At 39.2% G+C, this 24,461-nt stretch overlaps 1 protein-coding gene across 4 annotated transcripts in view; it reads right to left on the bottom strand.

The window, feature by feature from the left end:
- Positions 1 to 5,884: 5,884 nt before the first annotated feature.
- LOC140917371 (glypican-5-like) overlaps positions 5,885 to 24,461 on the bottom strand; it is a 609,804-nt gene continuing 591,227 nt past the window's right edge. For 3 of the 4 annotated variants that reach the window (XM_073360046.1, XM_073360047.1, XM_073360048.1), the window contains one exon: positions 14,872 to 15,018. In XM_073360046.1, the coding sequence (XP_073216147.1) occupies positions 14,959 to 15,018 (60 nt within the window). In that variant the 3' untranslated portion in view covers positions 14,872 to 14,958. Of the gene's footprint in view, positions 15,019 to 24,461 lie in introns of all 4 variants that reach the window. The other variant, XM_073360049.1, reaches the window with a different exon arrangement.

The raw sequence follows: 24,461 nt of genomic DNA, 5'->3' as shown, positions 1-24,461 counted from the left end.
GTGCACGTGTGGTGCAGTGTTATCCCTAATTTCTGAAAAATCAGTGTGATCAAAATATTTCGTAAATTACATGCTAGTTGTCAGCTATTTTAGTATTATCAAAAATTTGAAGATGTGTTTATCAATAGAAATAACACTCATTATTGCTTTACGCTCATATTTAACATTAACATACTGCATGTAGATAATTTGTTGTGATTCCAACATGCTGTAGATTCTGCTTTGTTGACGCTTTATACCTATTTGGAGGAATTGCCACCAACCAATAGTAGCTGTACTATATTTGCCCCCATATACATCCATAGGTCAGCTAGTCCAGTTCCCTGCACTGAGGCAGGACTAAATACTATGGGGTTTGAGGATACCTTAACAGTTGTCTCCCGCTCCTCACCCCCTCATAGGGTGATCAGACACCAAGTGTGAAAAATTGTGACGGGGGTAATAAGAGCCTATATAAGAAAAAGACCCAAAAATCGGGACTGTCCCTATAAAAATCGGGACATCTGGTCACCCTACCCCCTCAGAATAGAATCCCAGATCCTGTCCTATGTTTGCTGATACTAGTGATGGTTTCCCAGTCAGGACCATCTCCTAAGAGTATTCTTGCTTTCTGCTGTAGTTATAACTCATTTATTTAACCCTGCAAATTTGATCACCATGAGATGAGTTATTGCCATGAGAAAGTGTTTGGCACATTTCAGTTGATTGTCTGGACCAATTACATGTCCCCCTGCTATGCCAATTAGATTCACAGAGAAACCCTAAACCTCATGAGAAATAGTTCCTGTCCTATTAAGAAAAGACTCTTGAACCCTGTCCCTTCTACATCAATTCTGTAGTCTTGGCATTCAGCAGAGATCACAGTAGCCATACCTGCATATTTAAGTTAGAGAGGGAAGTTTGCCCCACATACTCTTATATTTGAAGTTTGATATTCCGTATTCAACAGCAAAAGGGTTCCCTAATTTGCTCCTGCAGAAGTGGCAATGATTTGCCTAAGCTAAGATGAAAATGGAGTATGTGAAAAGGGCATTGCTTGGAAGCATTGTTTGCCTTGTTCCCGTGGCTGCGTGGCTGGCTGGTATTTAGGTAGGACTGAAACATATTTCACATTCTTATTTTGCCATAGGGTGGGGGGTATATGGCAGCATCCAGGAGAACTGGAATAAATACTTTCCTGTTATATATCTATGACTGCTGCCAGTGCCAGGGTTGTTTTGCATTTAAATTTTCTATTCTGTAAAAAGGGGCTATTGCAACTTACTTGCATATCTGTGGCTGTGGACATAATATGTAGACGCTATTAGAACGTCAACATTTGCCAACACAGTTACCACTGAGATTTCCTGTTTGGAGTACAAGTAGTCAGCTACCACTGGATAGTAACTTGGCACATGCTGTCTCTTTAATTCCTAGTCTGTTTTCAGATAGTAACTATGGTAAATATTATTTCCACTTTACAAGCAGGAAACCAAAGTTTCAGAGAAGTTAATGAACTTGTCTGTGAACATTGTGTTCTGTGAATTATGCACAGGACTAGAAGCTGGACATCAGTTCAGATTGTGGTTCTGACACTAATTTATGTGACCTTGGTGAGAGTACAACTCTCTGAGATCCATTTTCCCAGTTCAACAATGACCTGTGGTCACTTCTCTGAAGCTGGTTACTTTTTCCCCAGGTGGTGTCACCACTGTAGCTTTATTTGTATTTAAAGAAAGGCCATAATGTAACTGAGGCACTAAAAGTGGCTCAAAAGCTTTACATTCACTTTAAGATGGAACCAAGAGTTGAAAGAATTGAGATGACTGACTGCTAGCTGAATCCACTGGAGGGAAAAGCTGTGATCAACCAGTCATGAAGGTGGGAAGGCCCTTGTGCTTTGGCAGAACCGCTATCACTATTACTAGTACCTTGTATCAACTTTTGGTGATATACAGTGAAAGCAAGCAATGTACAGTGTTGGTGTAGCAGGGGGCTAGTTATTGATAGGTGAGTAGAAATCCACATTTAAATCCAACAAGACTAAGACACTTTCTGGTTGTGCAGCTCTGAATTGCTCTATAACAAAATGTTAATTTTCAACACGGAAAATCTGACCACTTCAGATTGGGGAAATGGAGGCAGACTCCTTAGCATTTTGTGTAACAAAATAAAGGGAGCAGACTCTGGAGTTATCTTGCTGCTTCAGAACTGGGGATATGGTTCAAATCTCCATCAAGTGCTGGGATGTCTGAAAAAGCTCCCCCCCCCCTTTCTAAAGGATTATTGTAATGCTGTGGAGTCTCCAAGGAGTTAGATCCCATCCACTTCTGGGTGTAGGGGACTCAACAGTAGTGTGGGAAGTGCAGGTCCCATGGCAACAGCATTCCTGTTCTTCTTAATCCCATAGAACACTAGTTCCAGTGTAGGGATTGGGGATGGTGGCTTACAGGGCAGCAACAGCGTTGTGCCATGTGGCATTCCCCAATCCTCAGTGCAGGTCACACTCAGGGGGAAACACTAGCAGCAAGGCTAGCTAGAGAGTCTGGAAACCAGTTACATAGTCCCTTGGATCTCCCAAGATCTGTGAAACCAAACTCCAGCCACTTGCATGAACCCTAGCCATTTCCACAGTGGAACAAGCCTGGACAACCCCAGTGGAACAACTGAGTGGTAACCTTGTGTAGGGGAAGTTGCTTTCTCTCTCCTGTGTGAATATTTTCTCCTTCAGGATATGATCTGGGCCCAACTGAGGCATGTGGGAGAAGCCTTTAAATAGTTACTGAGTAGCCACTGGCAATGGACAGACTACAGTTGTCCAGGTTAATCTCCTCCTCCTTTCTTTGGAAAAATAAATCCTTTCATAGAGATGGCATTTCTTCAAAATGGGGCTGCAAGAAGTGACATGGTAATTTGTGGCTTTAGATGCAAATTTAGTGTGTGGGTTATTGTTGCCATTGGAGTTCAAAACCTTCTTATTTGTGTCCTCTAAAGTTAACTTTGACTCCCCCTGGAGAGTCAATAAATGTAAATAAAATCAGTCTCTGCTCATGGAAGCAGAAAGTCTTTTGGTTTAGTCCTTGGGGGAGGGCAGGAGATAATTTTTGGTTTGCAGATCGTTAGGATGTGATGAGCATTCTTTCCAAAGCGTCTATTTGTTTCAAAATGTGAAGCTGGCAAGCACAGTTTGAAGGAAAATCTTTGTACAGAAAAGAAGCCAGACTACTCCTCTATTACTTGCCTTATTCGGGTAAGGCCCTTCACCGCGTCTAGAGTTGTATCACAGTGGAATTTCCAGGGTGAGGGAGGCTAAAACAGCACCTTTTTTTTGGGGGGTGGGGGGGGCCTGCACAAAAGTTGGTGTATGAAACATGCAGACAAATGTCACTATTCTGTTAAAAAGGACTTATTCGGGCCCCTGCAGGGACTGTGACAAAGGCCTCACGCTGTTCATACACTGTTACAATAATTTCTGTCACGAGAATAGCAGGAGGGTATGTTTCTCTGTAGTGTTGGACAGTTTGGGCCCACCATTAAGAACTAGCCTTCTGATCACACTTGCAAGGGGGTTGTATATTTTTTGGGGAAATGAATATTGAATCAGAAGAGAATCAGGCTTTTAAAATAACGTTCCTATCTTGAAATGTAAAAGGAAACATATTTTTAATGTAATCAGGAAAAAAAGTCCTTTGAAGTGAAACGAGTCTGGACTTCAGAATTAGACACCTGCTTAACTGGAGGATGAATGTGAGAGCTTTCAAATTAAAAGGCCTTTTACAAACCAGTGCTTCAAAGAACAAGCAAGCTTCTTTCCTCAGCAGAGGAGAAGACACTCTTGTCTGGGAATGTTGTCAAAAACCTTCAGCTTAACAGAGACCATGCTGTGTGGACTTTGAGCTGAGCCTTTTACGTATAACGCAGGACCTGGAATGGGAAGCATTTTTAACCAAGTATGCATGGAGGCAAGGGATGCTTTAAAAGGTACCACTCAAAGCACCTTAGACTGGGAAAACAATCTGAATAAGAACAAAAAAGACTTGGACGGATAGGAGGAGGAGGAGGAGTCATTTATATACAGTAACAGGAGCACTAGGCTCAAAAGTGTGTTGTGGCTCATTTGTCTGTTCTTCCATACAACCCATTTAAGAATTACAACAAGAGGAAGCATGGAGATACTAAAATAAAGGTAAATAAATTAAATAGATTTGATGTCTAGTCAGCTACTTTAACAGAAGACTGACTGTTCTGACATAGGGGTAAAAAAGACGCTCTTTAAAGGAATTTAAAACTGTGTTCCAAAATAGGGGTGTCTGCCTTTGTCATCACTTGTGTGGCAAAGCAATGACTGAGATAGATCAATAATAGTTAGCCACATGGTGGGAAAAATCTAGGATTGGTTTCATTTTCCAATGTGGAGAGATATCACCATAGTGCCTACTAGTGACAACACTAAGCCAAAAGTGGGATGTTTCTAATCTCTGGACATACACAGGCTGATAGTAGGATAGGATAGGACAAGGGCTTGGTCCTAGCAAATATTTGGGGACTACATTTCATAAACCTAAATTCAGTATTTGGCAAAGGGCACAGATTTTCCAAGGCCTGTGTCATAAATATCAAGGGAAGGGTAACCACCTTTCTGTCCACAGTGCTTTAAAATCCCTCCTGGCCAGAGGCAAAACCCTTTCACCTGTAAAGGGTTAAGAAGCTAAGATAACCTCGCTGGCACCTGGCCAAAATGCCCAATGAGGAGACAAGACACTGTCAAAGCTGGTGGGGGGACGTGGGGGGAACAAAGGGTCTGTCTGTCTGTGATGATTTTGCTGGGAACAGATCAGGAATGCAGCTCAGATCTCCTGCAAAAAGTTAGTAAGTAATCTAGCTAGAAATGCGTTACATTTCCTTTTGTTTAATGGCTGGTAAAATAGCTGTGCTGCATGGAATGTATATTCCTGTTTTTGTGTCTTTTTGTAACTTAACGTTTTGCCTAGAGGGATTCTCTATGTTTTGAATCTGATTACCCTGTAAGTTATTTACCATCCTGATTTTTACAGAGGTGATTCTTTAATTAAAATTCTTCTTGTAAGAACCTGTTTTTTCATTGTTCTTAAGATCCAAGGGGTTGGGTCTGTGTTCACCTGTACAAATTGGTGAGGATTTTTATCAAGTCTTCCCCAGGAAAGGGGGTGTAGGGCTTGGGGGGGGGGGATATTTTGGGAAAGACGTCTCCACGTGGGCTCTTTCCCTGTTCTTTGTTTAACACGCTTGGTGGTGGCAGCATAGGGTTCAAGGACAAGGCAAAGTTTGTACCTTGAGGAAGTTTTTAACCGAAGCTGGTGAGAATAAGCTTAGGGGGTCTTTCATGCAGGTCCCCACATCTGTACCCTAGAGTTCAGAGTGGGGAAGGAACCTTGACAGCCTGTCTTTTTGCTGAGGTGAATGAAGTGGTTGGGATATGGTGGGGGTGACTGTTTATGGAGGTTTGGTGAAGAGTCCTGTTTATTGGTTGCATCCGGGGTAGAGATTCCTGAGCGGTTGTTGCCAGCTTTTTGTTATGTTAAACAATCCCAAAATAGGAGATGGGAACCTGTACATCTCTTTAGTGGTATAAATGGCAAGAAAGTGAGAAAATTACTATATACTAAAGAAAATGGTCATGACTTAACCTATGGGTATGTGTACGCTGCAGTCAGAACAGCACTTGTAGGCATTCCCAAACAAACTTGATCAAAGTTTACTCGGGAATGCCTACATGAACTGCAGTCATGCCTCCAGACATACTCTAAGTGTGACCCAACAGGCTTCCTCAGCAATCCTAAAGTTCTGTATCCATCATTCAAAGCACAATATAAAAAGGTTAAAATCTTTTATTTTAGATTTTATCAGTTTTGTAACTTACAGTAAAGATGATGAAAAGTATCCAGAAAAAAGTTACAAACAATTCAAATAGAGGACGCAAGATCCTGTTGTGGATTTTTTATTTTTATTACCATTCACAGTTCACTGTCCTTTACAAATCACACCATTTATTACAATTTCTCAAAGTATCTTTGCTGAGTATTATTAAGCCAATGATTTTGGACTGCTTTTTAAAAACTCTTTATCAGGTTCAGTACTGAAAACAAACTGAAGAAAGTTGATGAGTTTATTCAATCAAATACAAGCAAAAATTTTGAAAATAAAACAAGTGCTCAGCTGATATGAATACTTATTGAATGCAGCTTAGGGCCAAACCAATCTACTTTGGAGCTTAAAAATACACACAATACAATTAATGTAAAATAAAAACGTAAATGGCCTATTAGTTTCCATAAAAGAAGGTGAACTAAAGAAGACCAAGAAACCATAAACTAATTTTAAAGGCCTAAATAACAAAGCAGGAGTTTTTATTGTAACTTCTACTCCTGATGTATTGTAAACATTAATACTATATTAGTTTTGATATATTTAAGTACAGTAAATACAATAAAAGGTTGTATATTGCAGGTTTAGTATACTGGTTTCTATTTTTAATTCTAGTACTGTCCCATATAATAAATGAGGTACAATAAATGTATTATATAGTATTGGTGCTACAACAGCCTTTTCCAGTAAACATCTGGAAAGTAGGGGAACATGTTCCATCCATTCTTCATTGCTAACATGAAATTACCAAAGCTCCAGTCAAACGAATGTTTTTATTTTCCAATTAGAGAACAACAAGAAAAGTCTTATTACTGCTTCTCTTGGGTACTGTGTATGAAACTTGTCTAAGTGTTTTGCCCGTAGGTGTTTCATCATCCATAGGGCATGAGCTGTCTCATCGCTCTTTTCAAAAACAGAAAATAGCCCATGTAGCCAGTGGAGGGGATCTGGCCCCTTCCTGACAGTCATTCCCTTTCCTGTTAAGTGGGCAGAATTTGACTCAGTTTCATATTAAAATGAAACCTTCCCCTAATACACAGTCTTCTTTCAGGCCAGATTCTGATCGCAGGTTGTACCAGTGTAAATCATTGTAGCCAGTGGAATCCATGTTGAAGTAGTGCACGCCCCAGGGTCCTGTTTGACTCCTCATTAAGCTTGGAAGACCAGGTATTATCAGTTTCCAAAAATGCCTTTTTTTCACCTCCAGCTTGCTAGGAAAATTTGTTTCTCCCTCCCAGATGAGGAGCTGGCCACAGCGATCTGTGCATTTGTTACCTCGAGGCTGGATTACTGTAACCTGGCTGGATAACTGTAACTCCTTGTATCTGAAGTTCAATGTGAAGATAAGCAAGCTCCAACTGGTACAGAATGCGGGTGCCCACCATCTCCATGGTTTAGGCTGCTGTGAGCACATCAGGCCTTGGTCCTACTTTTCAAAGCAATAATAGAGCAAACCCCAGCTACACCAGATTTGGATCTGTGACCATCGTGCTCCTATGGGACAACGTAGGTCACAAAGTCCAGGATGAAGTATATGAATGCTGGGGACAAAATATTCTTTGTTGAGTAGATCTGGCTATGGAACAATCTTCCAGAGGCGATCAAGCAAATTCAGTCTGACTGTCTTTAGGCAATGCTGCAAAATCTTCTTTGAGAGAACCTTTCCGCTATGAGTGACGCTCACAATTTGAATACTCTGCTTCTCCTATCCCAAGCTGAGTTTTAACCCCAAAAAGGGAGAAGTATCAGAGATTCTATGGATTTGTCTACAAGAGGACACTCAGGAAAGGTAATCTGAATTGACTAAAGGTGTGAATTTAAAGTGGATTAGTTAAACTGCATTAAAACCCTGTGTGGGTACTCTCATTCAGAAATAAATTTATTTTAATTTGGTTTAGGTTCTAAACAGGGATTTAATGCAAGAAAATTGAATCCATTTTAAATTCACACTGTTAGATAATTCAGATTAATTTTTCTAAGTATCCCCATGTGGCTATTGCTATTGATTTTATGGGGAAGGTGCTGATATACTCTAGTGAGGGATGGCAATATAAAACCCCAAAACAGCCAGACTTGTAGTCAATGGAGTTACTCTGAATTTCCATAATATAAGATCAGAATTGTAAGTGAAATAAGATTCTGCTCTTTGGGAAGGATTTTATGTTCTTGGGTCAGATCCTTTGCCAGTGTAAACTGGCATAGCTCCACTGAAGCCAGTGGAGGGGATCTGGCTCCTTCCTAACAGTCGGCCTCACAAACTTCTGCTCTGAGGAAAAGCCTCAGAACTTCTGCTACCACGACATTTATGAAATAAGTAAATCAAATGTCTGATGTTGGCATTCTTGCTGGAAAGTTTGTCTCAAATCTCCTTTCTTGAAAGACCAAGTGATCTCACTCAATTTACTGCACATTTAAATAGAAAATATAGCTAGCTAAAAATTTACTTATGTCACTTAATCAGCCTGATCCAATTTCCACAAATTTAACATCATATCCTTGACATTCCAGTATTGCAACACTTTTGATATAGTCTCTAATCAGCAGAACTTCCTAACATATGCATATGCAGATAGAGAATTTCATTAGGAGATATCTTCTTGATGTCTCATTGCTTTCTTTTTCATTACAGAATAAAGCAGGCTATAAATCTGATATACTATAATGAATTATGGAAAAGAGGTATCTGACTAATTCCATTTTTAAAGTGCATGAAAAATGTCAGTACCTATTCTTGGTATTGCAGCCTAAAAGCCTACCATGTAAACCCAGAAGATATAAGAAAACATTGTTTTCTACTTAGCTGCAAAGTAATTTTAAAAGTGTATATTTGCAAAGAATTTGCAAAGCTAGCAGTATATTACTGGTTAAATTAAATATCCATAGCTTGTAGAATAATTCAATCATGTACTAATTAGGTGCACAGAAAGGCCATTATGGATAAATTATATATCCCCCTGTTACAGACAAAGTGAATAAATGTTAATTGCTTATATTATGCAACAAATGATTTTTTAAAGATGGTGTTAAATTAGATGCTAATATTATAATTACAAAGTATTGGGCAATTTACTAAAGATTAACTATTATGATAAAGTGCAAACTGTAGAACTTGTGCAAGGCAGTACTAATGCATTTTGCACAGATATGAGAACATTAGCAGTTGATACCTGCTATCTATTGAAGTACTTTCTGTATTGCATAAAAAGCACCAATAGATTTCAGTTAGTGTATGTCCATATATAAATGAAAATCATACTGCTGTAGTGTAGCAGCCATTCTGATATGTTAATAAAGCCCAGAATGTTGAATACTGTGCCATTGTAAGGACTTGATAATAATCTCAGGCACAAAAATGTGGCTTATCAACTATGTCCTGGAGTCTCCTCTCAGAACTGGAGCAGCATTGGGGCAAGGCTGTCTTTCAAAAGACATTTGAGCAAGTTGGATGTGAATACAGGCCATAAAATCCAAAAAAGGGGGCACACTTTGATCAGAAGTAAGAAATATTAGCTTTCATAAGTAAGAAATCTAATGCATCCATTACTTCTATACTTCTTTCTGAGTCCAGTGAATTAGACTCTCACATACACATTATGTCGTGGTATACTCTCGGTGCATTTAAAAAATTTGGTACAGTTCTCGACATATTAGTGAGTCTAGCGGTGTTCCCCATTTGAAGTCCAGGAAACCATTCTGAAATCTATAATCTCTAAAACCAGAATGAATTTTAAGTGTGCCCACTTTCTATCTTGGGCATTTTTTAAAAACTTTTTTAGTATCTTAATATTTAATCCAAATTAAAATTTAATCATTAGAAATTGACAGGAGAAAATGCTGGAGAATGCATGATTGGGAAGAATTCTGGACTTTTGTGGAGATGGAATAGCTAATCTAACATTATCACTGTGGCAGGTGTGGGGTTTTTTGTTTGTTTCTCTTTTTGAGGGGAGCACATCACATCTAAAAAAGCCAACTTTTGATCCCCCTTTCACGGCTCATTGATAGACATGCCATGTGCCACTAAAAGCAGCAACCCTAAGAGCACAATGTTGCAGTAGACACTATGTGGCTCAAGCATCTACTATTCCTAGATTATTTGAAATTTCAACAATGATATTGTGAAAGAGGATGGCAAATATACTATACTGCAGATTGTATTTCCTATTCAGAGTGAAATCTGCCTCTGTGCAGAGAGGATGAGCAAAGGCTTATGCACAGCTTGAGTGCTATTTGAACAATGCATAGGCCTTACGGGGGGTCTCTGTACAGGAGTGAAATTTTACCCATGTATTAGTTATGTGCAATTCAGCCAATTTCAGCCCAACTCTGAGCTTTGCTAATTGATGTCCATTCCTATTCAGTTACCAGACTTAAACAAGTGCTTAAGTTCCATTGATATGAATGGGACTTACTTAAAGGTAAGCATGTGCTGTGCTAAATAAGGATGGCTTGCTGAACCAGGGTTATACTGCTTGTAACAGTTAAAATAAGGCTCTATAAACTTTCAGAAGATAAATGACAAGGAAACACATTCTAGATTGGAGAATCAAATCAAAATACATTGTTAAAATAGGTTTCATGTAGTGACACACATAGGGAAAATGAACTTTTGTTAACAACAGACCAGATGTAGCATATGGAGAGAAATGGAAATCTTACCGGATCCCCATACACAAATCTTTTGAAACAAATGTGGCAGTAGATAATTATTGCTGTGCAGCCCTTATAGAGCTCAGACAGATACTATTTGTACCTATAAAGATTCATTACTGAGTCCTAAATTTCTCTATGCAATGACACAATAGCTTGTGTACTTGAAAATAGGGCTCACTGTTGCAATATGTAGGCTAGAAACTATGAGCCAGATCCTGGGGTGCAATAAATTGCACAGAGTGCAAGTAATGGCATATAAGCATAAAGTTCCCTTAATATGTACCTTTGCAATCTGCAAATCCTGCTGCAACTGTTCACAGGGCCACTCTCCCTGAACCTTCAGGCTGCTCTCACTTCAGCAGGGCTTGAGTAGCCCCAGCAAGGTTGAGAACACAGCTGGGGATCAGCAAGGCATCTCAGCCACGTATCATTTCCTCCAACAACCCCAACCACTTTTCTCTCTGCCCGGAGGGAGAATGACATACAAACCTCTCTGCTGGCTCAATGCTATCAGGAGCATCTCCCTTATACAGGAATGATCCTCTCTAACAGGAGAATAACCTTTACATTCGGGTGACGCTCCCTGGCCCAAGATAGGTTATTGGTGCAGTGCAAAGTGGTGACACCACATAGGACAATTTTGCTCTGTATGTTCAGAAGTACACATCACTATGGAAAAAAAACCTCCAACAAAAGAAACAAAACCCTCAGCAGACTCACTTTAACCCACAAATGAGCAAGTTCTGGATGTGGCAGTTTTTGCATTCACAAACACCGGATATTGCAAAATACTAAAAATAGATATCAAAACAACACACATAAAAGAGCACTGGCTAAATAAAATTCCTAATTGCTTGGCAAAACTATGTTTACATCTCATTTTTTATCTGAAAAGATATACTTCCTTTGTAGGATATGGTCAGTTGTTTTTGCCTTATTTGGATGTGAATTTGATACCTAATGAAGAATATTCCTCTACTCAGCTCCAACTCACCTGTGAAGAAAAATGCTTCATAATGTGTTAGATACAATATCCTATTATGTCTTTAGAGCTGCCGCATATTTCTGATGTACACTACGAACATGTTACATGCTAGTTTGACCTTTACTCTCTTTAAAGTGTTAAATGCAGTAGGAGATTTTCTAGTTATGTTAATGTGAAAAGTATTGATGTTGAGCTCTCCATAGTATCTTTTTCTCCCTTTCCTCCCTTGTACCCATCTGTATTTATTAAAATATGGGTTGAATCCAATGAAGTGAATTGATGAATCTCTCTCCCTACAGTTTGTGCAGTATTATTTTATCTTCATGATTCAGGTTCTACACCAACCTCTAGCTAATGGGGATTAGGAAGAAAATTTCTCTTTGGGCAGGTTATTTCATAACTGCCTACTGCAGGGTGTCTTGCACCTTCCTCTGATGCACTGGTACTGGCCACTCTTGGTTATATGATACTAGGTTAGATGAATCGCTGTGGTCTGATCCAGTAGTACAATGACTCTTACAGCAATTCTCAAAAAGCAGATTCCGGTATGCTGTGGATGTTCAAACTCTCACAAACTAGAAGTTGCACATCTGGAATTTGGGAGAGCCAATTTCAAAACACAGACACTCAGATCCATATTTTGGCACCTAAATACATATTTGAGATATTCGAGTGCTGATATACTCACCTAAATGTTGATTTTAGGGTCCCAACTATGAAAATACTGACTTAACAGCCGGATCCTCTCCTGGTGTACATCTGTGAATGACTTCAGTGGAGCTTTGCTGATTTACACCAGCAGAGGATCTCACCCTAGGTGTCTGAATCAGTATTTGGGTACCCATTGCTCATATTTAGGTGCCTAATCACGGATACAGCTGTGTAAAGGCAGGTATCCCATCTAGTCCTGTGAAACTGTAAAGAATTAGAAAATCACTTCAAGGTACAAAAGGAACAGCTTGCATAACTGCCCCTGTGAATGTACGCTTTTCTAAAAGCACTCAAGGGCTGTAAAAATGTGCATAAATGGCAATTTTACTGTATGCCTGGATAGGCTGGTGCTGTTCACTTACTGTATCAGTGAACTCTGAAAAATTGTATTACAGCAACTTTCATACTATGTTTGCAAGATTCATTCTCATTAATACAGTGTGAACTCACTACTTAATGGTATTAACTCATTAACATGTTGAAAAGTCAGAATTCTAACACTAAATGTTTCATGATAATACTCTAAGCATCTTGTTCCTTTTTGTCTTGGTGGTGCCAGATTGTTTTTCCAGCATTAAAAAAACTGGAATGCTATTCTGCTTGTCTTGACCACTTTCAGTTTCTATATGTGTATGCTTTTGCTCAGGGGTCAGCAACCTTTCAGAAGAGGTGGGCCAAGTCTTCATTTATTCACTCTAATTTAAGATTTCGCGTGCCAGTAATACATTTTGACGTTTTTAGAAGCTCTCTTTCTATATGTCTATAATATAGAACTAAACTCTTGTTGTATGTAAAGTAAATAAGGTTTTAAAAATGTTTAAGAAGCTTCATGTAAAATTAAATTAAAATGCAGAGCCCCCCGGGACCCCGGCAGTGTGAGTGCCACTGAAAATCAGCTCACGTGCCACCTTTGTTAAAATTTTGTGACACATTTTTAAAGACCAAATGCAAAAATATCAAATCCCTACTATGCAAATATGTAGCTAATTAGTAATTTTTGCTAATACCACATAAACACACACAAGTACAATGACATCTTGCCCTCCTATTCTATACTATCACACCCAGAACTTGGTTGATATGATATATGGTTCGTCTCTTGAATCAATGTCAGTGCTTGTATAAATCTAAGTGCTGAAAGAGATGTTTTACTCCCTTCCCCCTCCCCCCCAAAAAAAATTAAAGGCAAATGTCTTTACATTAAATCTTATAAAACAGTACGTCATAATTATCATCATAGCCTGCAGCATGAAAATGGCCATTAAATGGTGGAAATGGTTATGAAATTAAGTAAATGCGATAACAATCCCAATACTTCATATATTTATCAGTAATCACTGTACTCATACTGTATCGTATGTATATATTTTCAATGGCACTATAAATACAGTTGTCAGAAAATACACATATTAGTTCTCAACGCATCTAATTACATCCTAGTACCTTTCCATCATAGTTTTAAAACACATCAGTGTTTCCTTGATTTAAATCAAAAACTCTCATCAGAATAAAATGAAGATTTTGACACTGTCTAGTATAGAAAATCAAAGTGAGAAATGACTGAGAATGTTGTTCTAGATTTCAGATTGTTTTACATTTACTTCTACTGTGATAGCACAATTTAAAATAGTAAACATAATTAAATAATACACGGTTTATGAAGCATATTGTACTATAGAGGTCTATAATTCATGGAGACCACTTTTTGGGTGGGAGGAATCCAAACACTTTATATCTCTGACACCTAGATGGAAACAAGGTCCTCTCCAACAGGGAACAGGTAAAATATGTTTGAACTAAAGTAGCTTTTTTCATATATAACTGCATTCAGCTGATTAAAACGTTATAGTGTTTGCTTATGGTTCCTTTTGTCAGACATTCATCCAGTAAGCTTTGAGCATATGGTAATGAAGTTTTGTGCAGCAGGGAAACGTTAAGTGTTTCTAAAAAATTTTTTAAATGGTAAAGGCAACTATATTGATACATTACAGACATACCATATGCTTTTCTATATTGTGTCCTAAAATCTAAACAGTAAGAGCGAAAACAAAAGGGTCAAACATGCTCTTATCTTCTTGGCCACTTAGGAACATTATGAAACTAGTAGAGAGTACTTCACTTGACATGGTTCACCACTGTAGATTTAGGTTATTAGCTGTTCACTAGAGAAATACCGTACGTATTAACTTGCACCAGAAGAATGATCATTCATTTGAATTTATCGCAAGAATTTAACAAACAGAAACAACCAGTGAGATTACCCAGTGAGAAAAATGGTAAAAATGCCAACACAGTAATTTACAATTTTAGTGTTGATTATTTCTACTCCAATAACTTAAACTACTCAGATCCCCTGTCATCATTCCCTTTATATCTTGAGTTGATAAGATATGATGAAGGACCTTCTTCAGTGTCAGGGCTGACAATCACAATCAGCCAATCTCAGCCTTTTCTTTAGCATTCATTCTAACATACCCCATCTAATCGTAGAGAGCCATTTAATTTTGTTTTCCATTGGGTAAGGCTGTAGGTATAAATGATAATGGACAGAAATTCTTGGACAGTTGTTGCAATACAACGCAGCTATGACAGACAGTGCCACAAAATCGCTAGTGCCGTTACAATGGAGAGTGACGAACTTGAGGCTAGATTGCCCACATTTCCGGCTAGATCATGCTTAGAAGATGACTTGGTTGTGGTTATGGTGGCCGTGGTGTCAATCTTTTTCACAGTTGGTTTTGGTTCATTCCTATCTCCTGAATAGGCCTTCTTTTCTTTGAGTACATCTGACAGAAAAAAAGAAAAGAAAAGAGAACATGATGTCAATTGCCCATTTTAAGGGGAAGCTCAGTACAATGTCTATTACTAGAATACCTTCTGAAGTAATCGCTCTAACTTGTATCACAGGTGCTCTCATCTGAGCGTGTGGGGAATAAGACTAAAAGTCCATATAGCAGAGCTGGTTGAAATGCAGGAGCAGCCTGGGAAGTTCCCCTGGAGATGGGGTCCCCTGCCGCAGAGCTGAGAGCCTAGAGGTCCTGAGAGCCCTTGCTCCAGCCCTGACTTCCAGGGCTACCAGCCTCCTCTTTGCACAGCACGGAGCCTGGACTCCCCAAGAGCCTGAGCTCGCTGGCAGGAAACGAGGCACACTTCCAACACAATTGTGTTTCAGTGGAAGTTCATTGAAACCAAGACTGTTGCCACAAAACACTTCACAACTAGTTTTAATGTATAGTACCTTCTAGTGGAAGGTTCCCAAACTTTGTTTCCTTCTAGTGCCCTCATCCAACTTCACAATGTCAAGTGCAATGGGATCTGGCCATAGGCCAATGATGTTTTTCTCCTGTGGTATTGGATTAGCAATTGATGGCACTATGTAAGGTTAATCATGCTTTAAATCATAATTTTAGGGGTCAGGTCTGGTTTTGTATGGGGCACTGTGTTGGTGGGCTGCCCTGGGAGCAGACTGACACACTCACAGTCTGCTTCCTGGTTTCCCCTTGCTCTCTGGGGCCTGGGAATGTACCCAGCACCATCCCTTTACCTAATGCAATGTGTGTCCTTTGACATACTGATATAGCTGTGCTGACCAGTGTGGTATTAGATGGAGCCAAGGCTCTACTATTCCCCAACCTTTCTGCCCAGATGAAGTGGGTGGGGATGTAGCAGCCTGACATAAGCTGCTTTCTCCCTGATGCATCTCCCCATTGAATGGGTAGATGACACAGGCAATAAAGAGATGTCCCTTTCCTCCCCATTATGAGTGCATAATCAGGCTCAATGAGAAAAAATAATCAGAAGGTAAACTTGAAATATCTTTTCCCCTCAAACCAACCAGATAAATCTACAAATATTCCCCTATTGAAGCAAATAGCTTGTTTAGCAGCGTCAGTTCTCATTTAACTACATTTCCTGGCCATTAATCAGTTTGTTTTTTTAAAGGATGAAATATTAACAATTTAGCAATGTTATTTTCCCCCATACAAATTTCCTATTAGGACCCAAACCCATTAATTCCTTTTCATTCCTGAAGTTACTTTGTGAGAGTCTGTGGCTCTGTTTCTTCCTGCAGATCTTGCCTTAGGGCATGTTTTTTGATATTTCATTCTTATTAGCTCTACTGTGCTGCTTGCACACTGTCCTATTTGTTTCCATTAGGATTATTCAAACATGCTTTGGAGTACGTTTGATGCCTGGTCTCTCCGTGTGGAGATGGGTGTACTTGGATTAATAAGTATTAGATGATGTGCTAGTCTTAATTTGTAACGGGTGCACATTAACACGTATGCATGTGTGCGTGTTCAGTTTTGAAGCATGCACAAGTGGAGCCTGAGGCATAATACATCCAATTAATCAATGGAGGCTGGTGGAAACCAAGAATCTGACCCAACATCTCTAAGGATAAGTGCAAATGAAGTCAATTTGAAACCATTTTCTTCTTGCATGGAACTTGTTAAAAATTATTTCCTTAGTGGATTCCTATACAAAATGTGGACTTTTAAAACAATGAGATGACTAATGATGGTAGTTTTGGAAAGTCCAAGTAAATAAAGACAGCTACTTGTGTGTAGTACCAAAATCCTGCTGTCCTTGAGTTTTTTTATTAGCACTGTTAGAAAAATTACCATTTCATCCAATATCGAGTGCAATTCATTTGAAAACACCCAAGTGTCTAGCAAAACCCAAAAGAGCGTACTAATTAGCAGCCATTGTTCATGTCCATACTTTGTGAAAGCAATGAATGCAATGTATATTGGCACAGAGAGCAAATGCCTAGATTTGTAATATGGATTAAGCAACAGCCTGATTTTAAGGTAACTCTGAATTATAGGAGCAAATTCGTGGAATGGATTCCAGAAATGTAAATGCAAACTGAGATCATTGTCTGCAAGTCAGTAGTTTTCAACAACCATCAATAAACTCACTTCATAATAAAGATGAGCTATTGCATTATAAAATATGCATTGTTCTTTCACCAACCTAAACTGTAAAATAAATGCAAGGCATTCCTTCATATGTCTCAAAATATCAACATTAATCTGGGAGGAACTAATACTTTCTAGAACTGAAACAAGGTTGAATGCAGGGAAGGGATTTGGCAGATACACAGTGGAAACAGATTAGCCCCTCCAGCTGCTCTCACAGTTCCACTATGGAGCATATAGCTATAGTTTCTCTTCAGTAATAATTTTGTGGTAGAGTTCATAGAAGGAGGGGGAAAAACATGTGGTAAACATTTAGAAAATATCAGTATTCTGAGAACACAAGGAAAAACAGACAACCTTCAAAGGGTCATTAAAGTAAATTAAGAATAAATCACTGAAATAGGTGTGTTCTGACAGTGCTTAGCTTCCCCTTCCATCACTGTCATTCTCCTTTTCAACTGTGGTAAAGGCAGCTCTACTTCTGTTTCTCTACTGCGGTTTATATCATCCCAGCCTGCTGACTTCAGCTCTCTTGGGCCAGCTGATTAAATTAAGACCTCACTCAGGTAAATCTATCCCCCTCTTTCACTTGGCCATGCCCAGCATTGTAACTTGATTGGCCTCTATAAATCAGGCAGGGCTGAAACTGTATTAATTCATTTATTTTTTTTTATATTGACTTAACCAAAAACCTAAGGTAAGATTTAATGCTATCAGGGAGGCTGTTGGTTTTTAAAAGCCTTTGTCTCAGCAGTGACTGCTTAATGCACTACATAACAAGCGCTAAATAATACATTAGAAAATTCTCCCTTTAACATTTCCAGGGGAAGGACTAACATTTTAATCCTCTCTCTCTGCCTTTATAGCAAAGGGTATTCGCTGATGCATTTCTAATTTGGGGTTTAACTGTGCACAACTGATATTTTAAGATGCACCGTTTTAAAAAGGACCTACCGTGGTTTAAATTCTTTTTCAAACATGTATTTACTTTTTATTCTACAAACTTAACTCTTATAAGTATTTAACATTTTATTGCACTTTGATGAGTGTTTCCATTACTTACTCATGTGTTTTGGTTTTGGTTTTTGCTTACTTATGTCTCTCATCTCATCATAATTGGGTCTGCTTATGTTCAGTTTCGCACTGACATTCCCATAGGAAAGAACAGTGGTTGTACTTAAACATGTGTCAGTGTTACCACTGGCTAAACAAAATCCCAAACCTAGTACTGCCAACCTCAAACCTTCAAAAACCAAGAGTCAAGCCCCAAAAAGTCATAATATTTCTTTTAAAAATAAACTTTGCATTCTTTTTACATTATTCTTCTGGTTTTTAGAGACTTTAGGGTTCATGCTTTAAAGTTTTTCTCCACAACCATGACTTTTAAAAAATTGAAAGCTGAGAGTCTTGTGTAATCACATGGCTCCAGGAGCTCGGGCTTTAAGAAGATTCCAAATAACATGAGACTTGTGATAAAATTGAGAGAATTGGCAACACTGGATCTTGATGTTATGTTTTATTTATTATATTTCAGTTAATTAATTAATTACTTATATATTTTTAGTAACTTCACTGTATTTAATATAGGGAATACCTGTGAAGTGCAGCATTAGGAAATGTAGTTTGTAAGTTCTTTGGAGCAGGACCATCTTTGTGTTCTGTGTTTGTATAGCACCTAGGACAATGTGGTCCTAGTCCATGACTGGGGCTCCAGGTGCAACCACAATACAAATAATGCTGAATTAATGTTGTCTTAGCCAAAATTTTATAGTTTTAAAAAGTGACGACTGCACATGAACAGGAGGATTTGAGTAGTTCCAGCTGTCATGAGATGATCTTCAGAGGACTAAATGCTTTGACAGAGGCACTAGGATAACCAAGGTGAATTTCAGTGTTTTACTTTCATTTAGAATTATTTGTTGTGAATAATCTGATTTGTTAGTCAGATATGCCCCTTTTTCTGTTGGTAAGTTATCTGAACACATCATGATTTTTTTACTAATTTGTCACTCAAATAGTATTATTTTATGAACAAAGTTGAGCCCATGGATTATTTGTGTGCTGTCCATGGTGAGTAGTCATTCAGGGGAAGACCCACCAAGAGAGACAATGAAGGAACAAAAAAGAACAGTGGGGAACAAGATTTCCAGAATGAGGGTGTGAAGTATGAAGCACAGCAGACAAATCAAGGAGGATGAGAATGGAGTAGTGGATGCGAAATATGGCTAGGAAGACGTCATTGGAGATGTTGGCAAGAATAGTTTCAGTGTCATAGCCAAAAGAGAATGAATAAATTTAAGGAACAAGGAAAAGGGAGGAGCTGGAAATGAGACAAGTGAGAAAACTTGGTGGTGGTGGTTATATGGCAGAGGAGGTGACAAGTGATAGAAGGGGAAGATCATGGTTGAACTTTGGCAATCACTTTGATGTCAGTAAGATGTTACATGGTGAGAAATAGGTGGTGTGAGATCTGAGGGTGGGAAAGTAGTGCTGTGTGGCTAGGAAGATGGAAGAACTGGAGGAAGAATTAATTTATAGCAGAGGAAGACTGTACAGTCATAGGACCAGGAACTGAGCAAGCCAGGGTTGGATGTTTGTGAAATGGATTTTGTGGTGAAAGAGGGCCAAAAGCCAAGAATGGCGAGACTCTGAGTGTCTGTCTTCCCTCTAATTTAAAGTTGTATTTATTAATTTTGTTGGAAAAAGCCATGAGTTGTAAAACACTGTTACTTTCTTCCTCCCAAACATACCATGTCAATACACAGAGTATTGCTGGGTGATCACCTTACACTTTGATTGAGTGTTTGAATGTGAATATACGATTCTAGGGAATATACGTTTATTTGTGCACACTTTTTAGGGGAATGGAGGCGTGGGTGGGCATGCATTCCTGTGTTTACACAAAGAAGAGCTCCTCCCCAAACATTTGTACAAACAATAAATGATTCCACAAGAGTTGGTGGAAAGGTGGAAGAAAGTTTATGACCATGATCAGATCAAATTCCAATTCTGATCTTGTGAAAATATTTGTGAACAATTTCCCAGCATTCAGCCAGCTCAGTTGCCTTGCACATCATAAACATTTAAGGTATGCAAGTATATTTATTTCTACTTTTTCAAACGTTTATTGATAATACAAGGCCAAATGTATCAGAATAATATATAAAAGCTCAATCCATGTTACCTCTTTACAGATTCTTTGCCTTTTTGCCAAAGTTCACTGAATTAATTTTATTGAAGGGAAGCATTATGTAATTTTTTCAATTTATGACTTCTACATATACTTGCATCTGAAGAATTCCAAATAAAATCTAATCATTCCTTTATAAACTGTAGCAGTTTCCAGAGATATTTGGTGTCACCTTGTCCCCCTTCCCCTCCAAACATTGTATCCAAGCACACTATACTTCAATCAGAGAATTCTCTCATGGTTTAAGGTTGACAACTGACATAGTACCAAGGATGTTAAATGCCTACTTTGAAACATAACCAGTTGTTAGATACAATCCAAATAAAGACTTCATTAAAAAGTTTAAAATAAAATAATAAACAATAGATGAATGTACATTCATGTTGCTAAATGTGCCTGTAAGAAAGATATCCTTTCCAAAATCTGTCATCCCTATATCTGATCGAACTATTGGGTATAACAGATTTGAAGGAGCATTCTCAAGGAAGACACATGCCAAGAATGTATGGCAATGTCTTCATTGCAGGACTTACTCAAGTTATCTACACTCAAGTTACTCCTCTCAATTTAGCCTCACTGGAGTGAGACCAGGCACACTGTGAAATGACACTTGAGCTGCTGTGTTCACACTGACACTGCACTCACTTGTGAGAAGCACGAAGACTTCTGGGGGCCCACCCCATGATTATTTGCACTGCGGGAAGTTGAGCTACTCTAGGATTTCTTTCCCAGTGACTTGTGGGAGAACATGTCTGTCCTTTCCGGACATATGAGTGGAATTGTGGGAAGACATTGGAGGACTAGTGGCACTCAAAGGACACAGCCTGCATCTCCACTGCAGAGTGCTCATGTTAGCAGCCAACCAGTTGTGCTCAAGTGAGCTTTAGCTCATACCCCCACACTCTAATTAAGGTTACAGAGTGGTAGTCATGTTAGTCTGTATCAGCTAGAACCCACTAGCCCACGAAAGCTTATGCCCAAATAAATTTGCTAGTCTCTAAGGTGCCATAAGGACTCCAATTAAGTGTTTTTGTGTGATCAAATGATCTCTGCAGTGAAGACAAGCCCTATGATTTCCTTGGGCAGGTACAAAAAGAAAAGTTCATGATTTGTCACAAGAATTTCAACAATTAGCACACAGCTATGTTTTCCTTCACATAACACTTACCCAGCACTATGTGCAACCCAATGACCAACAGAAAAAGTGAACAGATTGTGAAACACCTGTTTGTAAAAAGCTAAGCACAGTGGAGTAGACCTCTACTGTTTCATGCTGGAGAACATAAATACACTAACAGGTGACAGTGCTCAACTACTACTGAGTTATTGGTTACATTTGATTTTGTCTTTCATAAATCAGCAGTTAAAGCTAACTCATCAGGTGAACTATCACTCAAGAAAAGCTTGCAGCTAAAACACATCCAGATATTACAACAGGAATGTTAAAGCCTCACCTCTTTGCCAGGAAACAGAGTGGTGTGCATACAGATTCTGGATGATCAGTGATAACCTGTCAAAGCCTAATGACACTAACCAAGATAGAGATGAATAGTGGAGGAATGTTCAGCTGTACCCATAGACCTTTGCTCAAGTTGCAGTTGGGTGATTCTGATTAATTGCAAAGCTCTATTTCCAGATCAGATGCCAATTTTCTAACACTGTTGATGATCAAACCTAGTAATTTGTTGCCAGATCCTCAGAGAAACCCTAAGACAGGGACAATCATTACATTTATGATGCTGGCTGTGTTGTAAAACTGCCTGAGAGACTGAAATGTTGATTTGTTATGAATATTCAAACATTAAGTTATGAAATATTTGGCAGAGAATAAATTCAGGTCTTTGTTAGTACTAATCATCAGTGAACTTGATAAGATTTTTTTTCTTATGTAAGCAGAGGACGTAACATTTTGGGAAGTCACCAGATGACACTATTGCAGATGCTCTTGCTAGTTGTTTCTCTGAATTTACTTGAGGTAGATCTTGAAGACAGTCTCTGGCCTGCTTTTCTTTTAGAAACTGACCATTCTAACAACAGAACCTAAACCTCATTCTTAGGTCTTAGCTGCTACCTACAGCAAGCAAAGGTGGTACATTCAAATTCATTGGGGTGGTTAAGAAAGTTTAAAGTGTGGAAAATATAATTCAAAACTGAGTCAATACATTCAGGGTTTATTACGGTAAAACAGTAACACACAGCTGAGATGGGCCAGATCCTGGACCCTGCTCTGCTCTCATGAGACACAAAGCAGCCATAAAGCCAGTTTAAATGGGCAGTGGAGGATTCCCTCTGCTTGTGATGTTAATATGTGGTGGCATATAGCCACCGTAGTGGCTTGTATGCCATTCCCTCATCTTGATCCCCTGTGTAAAGGGTATGGCTGGAACATCCATACATCCCAATGACCCCCAGCTGCTGGAACAGCTGTTTGGGGTCGGGGCAATTGAATGTCAATTAGAGCAGCCTTGAGGCTGCTCTGACTCCTGCTGAGGACTAGACCTGTCCCTAATCAGTAAAGATGGCTCAAAATCCGCTAAGATCCCTCCATTTTGCACTGAGTACAGCTCATCTAGACCAGAGGATCTGGGCCACTGTTTAAATGATCTTGCATCCTTGTTAGCTGCTGTTAAAGTTGCCTCTTGACAACACAAACAAAACACTTAATGAAAATTACTTGACATTGATGTTTAGAGCATCTAGTGTTATCTTCAGCTCAAAGATCTAACCACAGATTGCTATACAGTAATGTAACTGCCTCTCAGATGGGACTGAGAGTCTCATAAATACTCACACCAATCAATACATTCCTTTGGAGAGGCTAGCCAGCATGCTAGGGGAAGTTGAACATGTGAGGCCTTGTATTGTGTCCCGTAGCTTTCATGTAATTGTTCTGCAGTGTGTTGCCCTGGTCCTGGCCCTGACATGACCAATTAAAGATCATCAAATTCTTTACTAGTGTGTACAAATACTACTGCCCTCTACTGAACACAACCAGGAAGTCCTGCTTAAGTGTGTGTTAGGATTTTTTATCGACGCTCTGAGGGATGGGCAAGCAAATTTAATTCAAATGAGAACTATTAATTTTTGCTCTTCTGTCGGAGTGAGCTGAGCTCGAACCTTTCTCTGATGTTACCAAAAAATTAGTGTGCTGTGGTGCCTCCCCTCACAGAAACTGCTGTACTTGCCTCCCTCAATCCCTGACAAAATAATGCTTCCACTGAGGCAAAGGAGAGACTGCCAAGTCCCCTTTGACTGCCAGTGGTGCTGTTGTCAATGAAGAGGGGCAGCAAAGAGAAGAGGTAAGAAGGATGATCTTCTCAAAGTATGGGGCACTTGGATAACCTTCAGATGACCATTTGAACTGGATATTGACAAGTCCATCTCTTCTTAGTCTCACCATCTGGTGGCTGCACTGTGAGGAGAATATTACTGACAGGCAACCGTTTCTACTTTAGTGCAAGAGGTAAAACAGTGATGTCTGTGGAATGGGAAGTGAGCTATGGGCTCATGAGTACTATTCCTCATGCAGCCTGCATGTGATCAGCTGACAGCTGTGGAGTGTGTGCACATAGGAGGCTCGGGATCATTATGCGAGATGAACATACAGCCCCTGTGGGGTTTGCTTTGAAGAGAGTCACAGAATTTGTTTTGAATAAAACCAAATGCAGAGATATTTACCAGTCTACTCATAATTATATGGGGTTAGTGCATTGCGGAGAGAGCTGGAGGGACCAGCTACTACCACTACACCTCTAGGCTAGGACAAAACGAAATACGGAACTTGAGCCAGTTCCCAAACACCTTAAGGAATGTCAGCTTTTGGGGAGAACTTTCACTGTACTGAAATCTGTGACCTTTCCTGGGTTTGGTTCTCCCCCCGCCATGAATTGCACAAAGTCAAAGCTGACAGGGTCTCCCCAGGCTTTCCTGCAAGCACTGTACTTTGAAAAGACACAAGGTGTCAGTGTATATACTGGGCAATTTGTGCCTTGGTCATGAGTGAATTATCATGGTTGGAATGAGAGTTATAACATATGTTTCAAGTGAGGTATCAGTACATGCAGTGATTCTTGATGTTGGTGCTCAGTCACTTGTGAGTTTTACTCTAGCTTAG

Source organism: Lepidochelys kempii, chromosome 9 (assembly GCF_965140265.1).
Source record: "Lepidochelys kempii isolate rLepKem1 chromosome 9, rLepKem1.hap2, whole genome shotgun sequence".
In the NCBI taxonomy this organism is placed as follows: domain Eukaryota; kingdom Metazoa; phylum Chordata; order Testudines; family Cheloniidae; genus Lepidochelys; species Lepidochelys kempii.
This window is presented reverse-complemented; position numbering and strand designations above follow the sequence as displayed.